Genomic DNA, 13,311 nt, shown 5'->3' on the forward strand with positions numbered 1-13,311 from the left:
TCACATTTTCCCTGGTGTCGATGATTCTGCTGTGCACAGCTCCTTGCGCAAGAGATCTGAGGGCACAGCTGGAGCCCAGCTGCCTGTCGAGTTTTACCTGGAGAAGGCTCAGGCAACTCCAGGTTTGGGATAATCTGCACATCTTGTCTGAAGACGTCAGGGTGACTCAATCTGGGTGTTTTATCTGAAGGAGTTGAGTGTGGTCAGCATCCAGGCATCTGGCTGACTTTGCAGATCTTCCTCCTCATTGTGAAATCTCCTCGTGGGATGTTCCAGTGAAGTCCTGGTGCCTTCATTGCACGGGTTTGGCAGTTGAAAGGGAGGCCAGGAGAAGGGACAACCTGTTTTCTCCACCTAACCCAAGCCACTCTGCAGTTCCCCTGGGATGCTCGTCATGAGTGAGTGCGCTGGCCTGCAGAATGGTCTGGAGAGCTTAAATCTCCATCTGGGAGATGACCATGGAGAAACCAGCCCATCTTGATTGCAGCTGCTTTTGGAAGGGAGGGTGTCCCCTCCATGCTGTGGGGGTGCTGTCCATTCTCCAGCTGCAGGAACACACACCGGGACAATCCTTGGCCAACCATGACTTGGTCCCTCAAGGGTGGGATAGCCCCTCACCAACTGTTTAGTCCATTAATGGTGGAATAATCCTTGGCCAACTGTTGTATCCTTCAATTGCCAAATAACTGTGGCCAGCTGTTGAATCCCTAAGGGTGGGATAATCTTGGGAAACAGGTGAATTCCTGTCAAGGGTAATGTCCTCCCCTCCCTCTCATTCCACACAGTCTGTGGCTCCAGAAGCCCCATCCCAGTGACAATCAATGACATTCATGTTTCTGTTTCCTCCAGTGGTTTTTGGAAGTGTTTTCCTGGGCTGGTTTTCCAAAGTGTTTGCTGTGTCTATGGCCACTAGCTGATTCCTAAAGATGCTTTTAAACATGTTTACCTGCCCAAATCTCCTGTGTGACAATGAAAACTCAACACATGTAATTTGGAAGCTTAAAAACAGGATTTTTTTGACTACTGAAGTGTTTTAAAATATATATTTCCCTTGACTTTTATTCATTATTTTCAGGAAATAAGAATGAAGGAAATATTGGTGGTTTTTACCGATAAAATTAACAAATGCAACTAAAACATTTATTTGATTAGTGAGGTTCGGAATGTACCTGTAAGATGTCCTTCATGTGAGCGTCCGAATTCTTTGCTGGGGAGCTGGTGCACAAAATTAAACATTATTGTCGGTCATCATTACAACATCTACTGCCTGAAGCGTCCTTTCCATCCTCTGTGGCTTGACAATCCCTGTGGCCATTGTAAATGCACAAGTAAGCAGTTGGACATCCTTTCCTCTTGCTCTGGTGCTCAGAATCACCCCCCCCCCCCCGTTGTCTCAGACCTTGTGGGACACATTTTGGAGGGAAAAATCCCACTTGATGCTCTTAGGAAGGAACTAAGCAGCTCCTTTTCAGATAAAACAGAAATGCTGACCCCCAATAAATGCTTATGATGCGGCATTTTTCCACTTGGAAAGTCATTGGGAATTTTCTGCTTCACAAGGAGATTAGGGGTGTGCTTGGAGGAATTGTGAAAGCCTCATTCTATCTGGGTTTCACCCAAATCCTTGCCTGGTGTGGAGTGTCAGGCAAAAAACCTGGAGTCAGACAACCTGTGGAGTCGTTAGAAGCAGGCAGGGAGGAGGGAAGAACATGACAACATCATTGTAAAACATATTTTTCCAGATGACATAAAGATATGGGAGTCCACTTACTCACAGAGACCTGCCTCGGTGCTCCTGCTTTTCCTTCTGCACGGCAAAGCGGATTTCTGGGTGGAGTCACCAATTTGGCAAAAATCTGTTAACCGCACCAAGCTGATGAAGACAGTAAATTTGTTTCCTCTTCACGCCCAAGCTGTCCCAGCCCACCTCCAGGAGCAGATAAAAGGGAATGCCTGGAGCTGTGGAGCCAGAGAAGACTCTGAGCACTTCTCTCTGCCCTCAGCACCAGCTGAGCTCTGTCGATCTCCTCAGCTTCTCCATTCTTGGCTCTTTTGAGGAGAACCAGCCATGTCTCGTCAGTCTGTCTGCAGGAGCTTCGGAGTTGGGAGCAAAAGGGGATTCAGCTCCTGCTCTGCTGTTGGTGGTGGCTTTGGAGGCGGCGGCCGGAGCAGGATCAGCTACAGCTCGTTCTCCACATCCAGGGGGTACGGAGGTGGCAGCGGACACTGCGGAGGATTCAGCAGCCGGAGCCTCCACAACCTGGGAGGCAGCACAAGGATTTCCATGGGCAGCTCTTATGGCGGTGGCTACGGATGTAGAATCGGTGGCTTTGGTGGAGGATTTCCAGGAGGATTTGGTGGCATTGGAGGAGGTGTCATTGGTGGAGGAATGGGTGGCTTTGGTGGCTCCGTCAGATGTGGCCCTGGGTTCCCTGGAGGCATCCAGCCGGTGCAGGTGGACCCGACCCTCCTGCGGCCAGTCCACGTTGACATTGACCCTCAGATCCAGCAAGTGAAGTGCCAGGAGAAGGAGCAGATCAAGACTCTGAACAACCAGTTTGCCTCCTTCATCGACAAGGTGAGAGGTTGGAGCTGGATTTGCTTGGGAATGGGAAAACTGCAGAAATTCCTTGTGCTCTGGAAAGGGAAATATCCTTCTCAGCTCAGTGTTGGGGTGCGATTGTTTCCATTGGGTTCCATCTGGTTTCCTCCTGAGGAAGTGTCAAAATTTAGCATCCACAAAGAAATGGAACAACTTTCTTCAGGTTTGGTGGATGCACATTTGTTTTCTCTCCAGTGCAGGCCAAAGGGATGGGTACATACTCAGTGACCAAAGTGTTTCTTTAAGTCTGTCTTTTTCTGGGATAAGTTTTTTCTCAAGAAGATTAAAATCTAGAAATGAAATTTTTAAAAAATTGCAACAGTTTCTTATTTCAGTTTAAGTGCAGATGAGTTCCCTTTAAATTATCTGAACTGGGAGAATGTTATAAGAGTGTTCCATGTTTTTTAAATATATGATGTGTATACGGAATAATTTCTGTGTCTGATAAGAGGAATGTTCTTGAATGTAAAGACCAATGGGATTTCATTCACTGGAAGGTAAAAAAGGATCCAATGCTTCCGAAAACTAATATCAAAAACCCCGACTAGTGTTGGAAATAATCTGTAAGATTGGAATGGAAGCATTTCAATAGCTACACCCCACCTCTCCCCTCCCCCAAAAAGAGCAGAAATACAGGAGGAGAAAAGAGGAGAAATTAAAAGAGAATAGGGAAAAAAAGGGAGGAATTTTCCCCTTGGAAACAATGGTCGTGTTAAGGTTTTGGGGAATGACTCCCCTGGCCCCCAAAGCTCCGAGGAGGTTTGAGCAGTGGGATGCATCTCTGGTGAATGTTTCACACACACTTTGTTGGTTGTAGGTCCGATTCCTGGAGCAGCAGAACAAGGTGCTCTCCACCAAGTGGGAGCTGCTCCAGCAGCAAGGGCCATCAGGGCCGAGGAAGAACCTGGATGTGATCTTTGAGAATTACATCCAGAACCTGCGGCGGAGGCTGGAGTCTCTGCTGGGGCAGCGGAGCCAGCTGGAGTCAGAGCTGCAGAACATGAGGCAGTACGTGGAGGAGTTCAAAACCAAGTGAGTGTGGGGACAGACAGGGAGGGACCAGCTGGGGGAGTGGGGCTGGTGCGGAGACCCTGCGGGTGGAATGACCAGGGCTCTCAGAGTCTCACCTTGTCCTGCCCCCACCACAGGTATGAGGAGGAGATCAACCGTCGCACGGCTGCCGAGAACGAGTTTGTGGTGCTGAAGAAGGTGAGTCTGGAGACACCAGCAGGGATAGGGTGAGGGGGGACAGGAGGTAAAGACATGGGAAAGACTCATCTCCAAGAGGGGCAGATCCAAACAGGGAGAGCCAACAGCTCTTGTGCGATGACAGGAAGTCGCGGTCCAATATCTTTCCTTTAGGATGTGGACTGTGCCTACATGACTAAAGTTGAGCTGGAAGCCAAGGTGGGAGCTTTGACAGACGAGATCAACTTCCTGAGGTGCATCTATGAGGAGGTAGGAGGTCTCTCCTCCCCAGTGTCCATGGTGGCCAAGGACACTGAGGTTGGACAGGGTGCCTGGGTGGATTTAGGCTTGGGATGGTGCCTCTGACTCATGTCGTGGTTGCAGGAGCTGTCTCAGATGCAGACAATCAGCCGGGATCTGTCCGTGGTGGTGTCCATGGACAACAACCGGCACCTGGACCTGGACAGCATCATTGAGGAGGTCCGGCGCCATTACGAGCAGATCGCCCAGAGCAGCCGGGCTGAGGCCGAGGCCTGGTACCAGAGCCGGGTGAGTTGGGAGGGGGTCAAGCCACCTGGAGCATGGGAAACACCTGGGGTTCTTGGTCAGTTGTGTCCCTGATGGGAGTCTTTGTCCCCATACCCATAGTATGAAGAGCTCCAGAACACTGCCGGCCGGCATGGGGACAGCCTCCGCAACACCAAGATGGAGATCCAGGAGTTGTCCAGGAATGTCCAGAGGCTGCGGACAGAGACTGAGAACGTGAAGAAGCAGGTGGGGGTTGGCCTGTATCTCACGGGTTCCTCCTGTTTTCCCTCCAGTTTGTGCCATGAGGATGCTCCAGTAGAAGGTGAGCAGAGAGAATTTAGAAATTTATTTTGTTCTCCACAGAACCATCATCTGCAGTCAGCCATCGCTGAGGCTGAGGAGAGGGGAGAGATGGCCACCAAGGATGCCAGGAGGAAGCTGGAAGAGTTGGAATGTGCCCTGAACAAGGACAAGGAGGAGCTGGCTCGCCTGCTGAAGGAATACCAGGAGCTGCTGAACATCAAGATTGCACTGGATGTTGAGATTGCCATGTACAGGAAGCTGCTGGAGGGGGAGGAGAACAGGTGAGACCTCCCACCATGGGCTGGGCCACGGTTCTGTCCCCCCTTGGTTCAGATTCGTCTTTAATCATGCCTCGCAACACATGTAACATTGAAATCTGATTACTTTCCTTTCTTCCTCCAAATTCTGAAGCCCAAAACAGAAACATGGTCCCCGCAGGGAATATTTCTCAGGGGGCCTGATTGATCTTATATGGAACAGGATATAAAAGGAACATTTGGGGAAGAATTTTGCTTCTGACTTTATTTATATCTACAACTCATGTTCCTCTCCCTACACAGGCTCTGCTTAGAGAACCCCTCCAACGTCAATGTCTGTAAGTATTTGCCCATTGTTTTCTCTTCTGAATTACCTTTATCCTTGGTTTTGTGAAGATTCCCAGGATGTTGCCTGGTGTTCAATGAGCCTCTCCCTCTTTTCCAGCTGTGGTGGGCAGAACCACCATGTGCGGAGGCAGATCTGGCAGCTTTGGAGCCAGCAATGGCCTGGGTGGAGGAGGAGTGTGCACAGTTGGCGGTGCGAACGTCCTTGGCGGAAGCTGTGGTGTGGGAGGAGGGATCATCAGTGGTGGCTTCTCCTCTGGCAGCGGGAGGATGTGCAGCACTGCAGGTGGCAACTTCATGGCCGGGGGGAGCTCCTCCTCTGTGCGAAGATGTGTCACCACCACGACAGTCAAATCCTCTGGGGTCAAATACTGAGCCTTCACCTCTATCCTCCCAGGGAAAGCAGCACCTTCCTCTTCCTCCCATCAGCAGCACAGCCCCTTCCATCCCCATCAGTATTCAGGAGGAAACAAACTGTTTCTGGGGGAAATATCCCCAAAGTGAGATTGAAAACGAGACACATGCCTCTGGCCCAGGCTGGCCCTCGCTGAGCCCCACTGGAGTGGAACATCTCCCTCGTGGCTCCCCAGCACTGCAGAGCTCCCCAGGGCTGCTGCACCAGCTGAGGAGGAGCCTGTGGAAAACTGCACTTCCCTGTCACTTTTTAAGGCCCGTGTTGCCCCCACACCCCCCATGGGTCCCCCACACCCTGCTTCAGCTGTGTCAGGAGCCCACATGAACAGAAGGAAGGAGATGATGTCCCACAGTCAGATTTAGGAGTGAGAAACAGGTCTCTGGAGTTGTCCACCTTCCCCAGGTGGAGTAATTTGGCAGCTTTAATGTTTTATGGATCTTTTTCCCTCCTCTCCTTCCTGCCTGGAGTGTGTGGCCCTGTTGCCCCCCTCTGTCATGTGAATCAGCTGCTTCCTGCCAGTGCCATGGCCCCAGGGTCCTTCAGTATACCAATAAACTGCAGAGAGATGAAGATATTTTTGTGTTGTCTCATCACTCGATGCTCCCCAGGGGAGGGGAAACGTGGGTTTGCCCTGGATCAGTGTGATCCCAGGACAAACACAGACTGAACAGGGAAAGAATTGAGAGCAGCCCAGGGAGAAGGACTTGGGGGTGCTGGTGGGTGAGCACTGAACCTGTCCCAGCCCAGAGACCCCTGAGCCTGGGCTGAGCCCTCAACAGGAGCAGCAGGGGAGGGGGTGTTCTGCCCTGCTCAGGTGAGATCCCACCTGCAGAGCTGCTCCAGCCCTGGGGCCCAGCACAGGGAGGATATGGAACTGCTGGAGAGAGTCCAGGGGAGGCCATGGAGCTGCTCCAAGGGCTGGAGCTCCTCTGGGGCCAGGCTGGGAGAGCTGGGGGTGCTCACCTGGGGAGAAGGGAAAGGAGACTTTTGAGCTCCTTCCGAGGGGCTCCATGGGAGCTGGAGAGGGACTTGGAAAGGGAGAGAAGGGACAAGAGGTGATGGCTTCAAACTGGAAAAGAGGAGAGTTAGACGGGATGTTGGGAAGGGATTCCTCCCTGTGCAAGTGGTGAGGCACTGGAATGGATTTTCTTGAGATTGTCCCTTCCCTGGAAGTGTCCAAGGCCAGGCTGGATGGGGCTTGGAGCAACCTGGGATAGTGGAAGGTGTTTCTGCCCAGAGAAGAGGGTGGAATGGGATGAGCTTTAAGATCCTGTCCAACCCAAACTCTTCCATGATCCTATTTTGAGCTGATTTAGACGATCTTGTCTCAAGACGAGATCGTTTTTAGATGATCTTGATGCTCAAGGTGTTTCCTTGAGCATCACCCTGAGAACTGGGATTCATTATTCCCATTTAGTGTTTGGGCTGGCTGGAGGTGGGCAGGAGCTTGGAGCAACCTGGTTTAATGGAAGGTGCCCTGCCCATGGCAGGGGGTGGAACTGGATGGGCTTTAGGATCCCTTCCCACACTCTGTGTTCATCTCATTCCAACTCCTGCCATGGAGGAGTCTCCAGCGGGTAGCTGGAGCCAGGGTGAGGAGGCTGAAACCTTCCAGGGGCTGGCACAAGGATGAGCAGCACCCTCTGCCTGTCTGGCTGGGCTCTTACATTGGCTCCTCATCTGTGAGCGGTGGGAAGGTCTGACAACTCTGAGTGGACACAAATTACTCACAAAGGAAAAAAAGAAAACAAACCAAACCAGCCTGAAAGAATAAGCCAGAGCCCAGAACCTGCCATCAGAGCTCCAGGTTGCCCAGCCAGATTAGTCATTAGCCCTCTCCAAATTACATGCCATTGCAACCAAATTAATTTGATTAACGTTTGACTGGATTCTTCTGTAGCTCTGGGAGGATCAAGAGGTGAATCAGCCCTGATTTCTCTGCAGTGCGTTTGTTATGGGGGGTGGGAACAGATGGGATTTAAGGTCTTTTCCAACTTCAACCATTCCATGATTCTATGATTGATCCAGTGCAGATAAAATATGGAAATGGAGATCAACATTGTCAAGTCCTTGTCATCTAAATGAGCAAAATAAGGAAGAAATTATTGGTTTAATTTGAACAATTGTTACTTTCCTGCTGTTTTTCTTATTTACCCCCAAACTTCCTTCCAGTTCACCCTCCTGACTTCCGAATGATGTTTACACCAGGCTGCAATGTGTCTTATCCTCCTGTTTGAGTCAAAAAATGACATTTCTGATTCTAAAATCCATAGGTTGGGATGGGAAAGAACAAAAAGTCATGGTCCTCTTCCTCATCCCAGGGAAGAGTCAAGGGACAGGTTTGGACCCAGGTGGTTCAAAGCCCAGGAGTGTCCTGAGGACACCCTCAGGAAGCAGGCAGAGAGGACAGAGATCTCCAGCCTGCTGAAGCCCAGGAAGCCAAAGGTGCTGATGACATCCTGCCAAAAACCACAGGATTTTTCTGAGTTCCCTGAGTTTTTCCTGGAGAGAAGCCAAGAGACGCCAGGGTTTATCATTCCCATCTGATGCACTTATGAAAAAGGGAGTGGAAGGAAACAGCTCAAGTGCATCACGCTGGGATGAAAGGATTTGGATCCCCTTTGCCTGCTCTGTGGGGCACTGTGAGAGCTGCTGGATCCCATCCAGGGAGGCCAAGAAAGACACTGAGGGGCTGGAGCATGTCCAGAGACAGGAACAGAGCTGGGGAAGGGCTGGAGCACAAGGAGAAGGATCTGGAGAACTCCTGAGGAACCACTGAGGGAGCTGGGGGGCTCAGTCTGCAGAAAATGGGGCTTGGGGGGACTTTCTCACTCTCCAGAACTCCCTGGCAGGAGGGTGCAGCCAGGTGGGGGTTGGAGGGCAGGGAAATGCCATTGCTCCACTGGGGTCAGGGCATGGGCTGAGAAGGATCTTTTGCACTAGAACATGAGAAGAAACCGAATCTGTGCCATGTTTTAAGAGCTCCTCGGGAAATTAACCCAAGTGGCATTTTATTGGCTGTAATTAGGGCTGTAATGAGTTTTTAATTGTTACTAATCATGTTTATGGTGGGAGGGCCTTGGGAGCCACCATGGTTTTTCTGCTGGGTGGGTCATTGTGCAAACAAGGAGGAGATTCCCCCAGTTTGGGCTTGCACGGGGATGGTGGTGGAGACCTGGGGAGCAGAAAATGTTTGCTTTTATGAGAAGCACTGGTTTGTCACCTGGGAGCTGACCTCCCTCTGCATCCTCCAGGCTGGGGTTCACCTTGCACAGTTCTGAGCAACTGGAGTCCTTTGGAATCTTGAGGATGGGATGTTCAGGGGAAGGAATTGAGGAGCAGAGAGGTAAAAGGAGTTTAAAAGTGGGGGTCAGCATCCTTTGGGCCCCTCTCTGCACTTCAATCAGAAATACCCCAGTTCTCTTACCTTCAACTCAACTGGTCTAAAAAACCAGCTCAAATAGGCACTAGAAAACCCTCTGACCTTCTCAAGAGAGACCAAAATCAGCAGCTCATGGAAGCAGTGACCACAACGGGATGAGTTTTAAAACTCCAGTGGGCAAGTACATTGACAAAGGTACCTAAAGCTGTGCAACTTCCAAAGAAATTTAGCTAAGAGGAGCTCTTCCCTGTGCTTTCCACGCTGGGCTCCTGATGTTTAATCCTGGATACTCCATCACCTCCTTTCCTGCTCTTTGGACCCTGCCTTGGGTTCCTTGTGAGTGAATCCACTGCCAGCCTCCAGGGGTGACCTGTGCCGAGATCCAGAGGAATCTGTGTTGCAGAGCATCAACTGTGGCTGTGCAGAAAAATTTGGGCCCTTCATCTAATTAATACTCACCCCAGATTTGCTTGGACAGCTTGAGCTGACATCTGAGCACTTTTCCCGCTGGACTTGGCCCCTGTTGGATGCTGACCCTGCTCCTCTGAACAAAACAGCTGCTCCCACCCACCCCCATGACCTGGATGCCTGGGAATGTGGTGCCTCCTGCTCCCTCCCAGCCCTGTTCCATCCAGGGCTGCCTCAGCTCCAGCTGGGACAGGTAGAGCTGGATTTGCACAATTTACAGCAACAGCATCATCCGCACCTGGTGCTAACAGAGACCACTCCTCTTCTTCCCCCTCCCAACCCATTTCTGTTGGGATGGTGGTGGTTCCCTGAGCTTCATCCTCCTTCCACACTCCCAAGTCCTGTCCTTGGAGTGGAATAATGTTTCATAGGGTTTACAGGCATGACCCCAAAACCTGCATTATCTGACTGCATTATCTGCTCCAACAATGCTGTTGGAGCATGGGTTGAAACAATTATACCTCTCCCATGGCCTGGGGACTCACCTGGTCTGGGGGGTGAACACAGCCACAAAATGCCACAAAATGACACTGGAAGGTTTGGGGCCTGTGCAAGGGAAAGTTCTCTGACACAGCCAAACCTGCTGGTGAGCACCAGGTGCTGCTGTGACACCTGAAACTGTCACTGTCCTCAAGGTGCTGCTGTGACACCTGAACCTGTCACGGTCCTCCAGGTGCCGCTGTGAAACATCTGAACCTGTCTTTGTCCTCCAGACCTTCTGACATGCCTGAATCTGTCACTGTCCTCCACAACCTGCTCTGACAACTGAACCTGCCAGTGACCTCCAGGTGCTGCTCTGACACCAGAACGTGTCACTGTCCTCCAGGTCAATGACAAATTGACTTTCCTATAAGTTAGGGGTCAGGCTGAGATGGGAAGTTTGGGTTGGGTACAAACCCACCACTGTTACAGGTCATAAATCCAGCTGACAATCAGGGGGAAGGTGACAGGAGAAGAGGTGGGTTGTGCCCATGTTTGTGGTGGGTCTCTCTCTGCTGGGGGTTCTCTGCTGAGTCTGATCCATTCAGGATTTCATTTGGAGCCAGAATCAGCTGAAATGGGAACTGCTCTGTGTGTCAGCCTTGGACAAGGACCTCCTGCTGGTCCTGGGGGGCCTTGGAGCTGCCTCCCTCCCTCCTCCCCAGCAAAACTTCTCCCTGAATGAGTTCTCCCATTTTGGGGGCAGGGGCTCTGCAGGTGTTTGTGACCCCCTGGAGTAAAGGATGGCCCGACAGCCAAGGAGTCAAGCCCTTTGCCTGGATTGCTTTCCATTGGGCATCCTCTGGGAAATCCATTCCAGGGCCTCACCGCCCTCACAGGGAGGAATTTCTTCCCAACGTCCCACCTAACTCTGCCCTCTGGCAGTGGGAAGCCATTCCCTGTGTCCTGTCCCTCCATCCCTTGTCCCCAGTCCCTCTCCAGCTCTCCTGGAGTCCCTTTAGGCCCTGGAAGGCGCTCCAAGGTCTCTCTGGATCCTTCTCCTTTCCAAGTGAACACCCCCAGCTCTCCCAGCCTGGCTCCAGAGGGGCTCCTGCCCTGGGAACAGCTCCATGGCCTACCCTGGACTCTCTCCAGCAGCTCCAAATCCTCCCTATGTTGAACAATGCTCTCAGGCCTGGAATTGTTGGGATTCTTCTGATCAAGGCCAGGAGTCGGACTTGATGATCCCTGTCTGTCCCTTCCAGAACTCCAGATATTCCAGGATTCTATACCCATCAAAGCCCTTAAACTGGCCTTCCCCACCCCATTCTCAGATCTCTCCCTCCCCAGGCAGGAGATTTACACTGGAACCATCACGGTTTTGGGGCTTTTTGTGCAGCTTTACCTTTTCTGTGCCAGCCTCCTTGTCCTGTGGCTGTTCCTTCTGTTGTTGCAGAGGCAACCACAGCATTTCGGATCCATCAATAGAGTGATTTACTCAATTGATCGCAAAGTCTGACCTTGATTGGGCTAATTATGAGCTCGGAGTCCAGCCCAGGTGGAGCTGCTGGGTGGGGTCACCCTCCTGTTGCTGACGCTACCCCCGGAAGGCAGCACCGGACCCACTTCCTGGGAAGTCAGTAATCACCTTGTTTACTGGATTTGTAATATCTGCCAGAATTAACTCCAGCTGCTTCAGCTTCCTGTGGGACAGGATGTGATTAAAATCATCCTCAACTCACACAGCAGCTTTTGGAGCTGCTGAACACTCTCAGTCTCTTCTTTATCTTGGGGGACCAAGTGAAGAGGTTCCTGAGGTTCCAAACCCCCGGAGGGGTCATTCCTGAGACCTCTGATTGTTGGGCCAACTGGAGATCAAAATTCTGCCCTAATAGAAACAAAAATCAATTTATATCATGACTGCCACATCTATTGACCATTTTTCTGCTGCGAAACATGCACACAGCAAAAAAAGAAAAAGTCTCCTGTCTCCTAGTGCTTTTAACCTGGAGTTCAATCCAGTTTCCTCCTCATCCTCCTTGGATTTTTTTTCCTTATTTTAATTTTTTTTTTCTGCAGGTCTTGCCTTTCCTCCTCCACCTGCTCCTTCTGAAACCCTTTGGAGATTTTATCTCTGCCTTGTTCGAGCACCTCGCCTGAGCCCGAGGGCATCAGCTGTGTGTGGAGGCACTGGGACACGCTCAGCCTGTCAGAGATCTCAGGGATCAGAGGCTGATACTTGGCATTAGCCAATTAAGCAGAAAAATTAATGAGCTTCTCCTTCGTCCACTCGCCACTACTTTTAATAATAACAGCAATAGAAAAATGACTTCAGCGTATTCACAAATCATATTCAATTTAATTAATAAACTTTCACATTATTGTCAGGGAAAGAGGAGATTAACCAATATTGTAATTATGTTGTTATTTTCTGAATTGATGATTTAATGTCAAGGGTGTTGTTGAGGATGTTATTGGCTTGTTTACCTTCCTGTCAGCCCCAAATCACCAACCACTTATTAAGAGATTAAAAGAGCCATCAGTCCCTTGTTAACGGGATCTCAAAGTCAGATTTCGGGTTGTTGGTCCCTAAATGAGCCTCACCAGAGACCCCCTCCCTCAGGACACAACACCAGGACCGTCTGACCCTGGAGCTGACCTCCCTCCCCACTCTGGGTGGAATCCACCTTGGAAGTTCCCGCTGGCCTTCTCAAACTCAAAATTCCAGTCTGAAGCCATCACCAGGGCATTTCACCTTTTTTTTTTCTGCACAAACAACCACATTTTTGACATTTCCCTTCCTTCATCCTTTCAGAATCTTCCTGCCTTTGCTGATCAGAGGGAAAGACTGGGGCCATTCCGTGCACAGATGTTTCTGGCTCTGGGGAAACTCTTCCTGCTCTTTGAGGGCTTGCCAGCCCTTCCCACGCTGATCTCTTTTGCTTCCCTTGCTCTCATTGGAGCTTGGACTTGATTCCAACCTCAACCATGTTGTTCCATGCTGCGCCAGAGATCCTGATCTCCACTTCATCTACTCTTGTCCTCCTTCCCCTCCAAATAAAATTCCTCTGTGGCAGCAGAGCTACGGTTCAGCAGTTCCTCCTGCTCTGGAATTCCATGGTCCATCGGCTGCTTCCTCCCATTTGTGTTTGGGAGCAGCTCCTGGTGGAGTGACCCAGTGATGGGTCCTGTCTCTCCTTACCTGCCCTGTTTGGAGCGTCCAGCACTGCCCCTTCCCCTCCCTCCGCCCCCTGCCCTGGATACCATCAATTCCAACAGAGTGTCTCCATAAAAAATTCCTCTTTGACAAAGGCAAAAGAAGATATCTCCCCACCAAAATCATTCCCAACCACCTGAGCTCTGTCTGTCTGCACAGGAAAAATCCCTCATCTTTAGGGCCTTC

The 13,311-nt window shown here is 50.8% G+C and overlaps 1 protein-coding gene across 1 annotated transcript; it reads left to right on the forward strand.

Moving 5' to 3' along the window:
- The first annotated feature begins 2,053 nt into the window (after nt 1-2,053).
- On the forward strand, nt 2,054-5,598 carry LOC136303734 (keratin, type II cytoskeletal 6A-like). Its single transcript, XM_066207335.1, has 9 exons — nt 2,054-2,578; nt 3,420-3,634; nt 3,751-3,811; nt 3,965-4,060; nt 4,175-4,339; nt 4,439-4,564; nt 4,682-4,902; nt 5,182-5,216; nt 5,324-5,598. Exons 1-9 carry the CDS (start codon nt 2,069-2,071, stop codon nt 5,596-5,598), a joined length of 1,704 nt encoding a protein of 567 aa, XP_066063432.1. The 5' UTR covers nt 2,054-2,068.
- The last annotated feature ends 7,713 nt before the right edge of the window (nt 5,599-13,311 follow it).

The sequence above is a fragment of the Chamaea fasciata genome, unplaced genomic scaffold (assembly GCF_029207755.1).
Source record: "Chamaea fasciata isolate MVZ Bird 193981 ecotype frontalis unplaced genomic scaffold, bChaFas1.0.hap1 SCAF_41, whole genome shotgun sequence".
Taxonomy (NCBI): domain Eukaryota; kingdom Metazoa; phylum Chordata; class Aves; order Passeriformes; family Sylviidae; genus Chamaea; species Chamaea fasciata.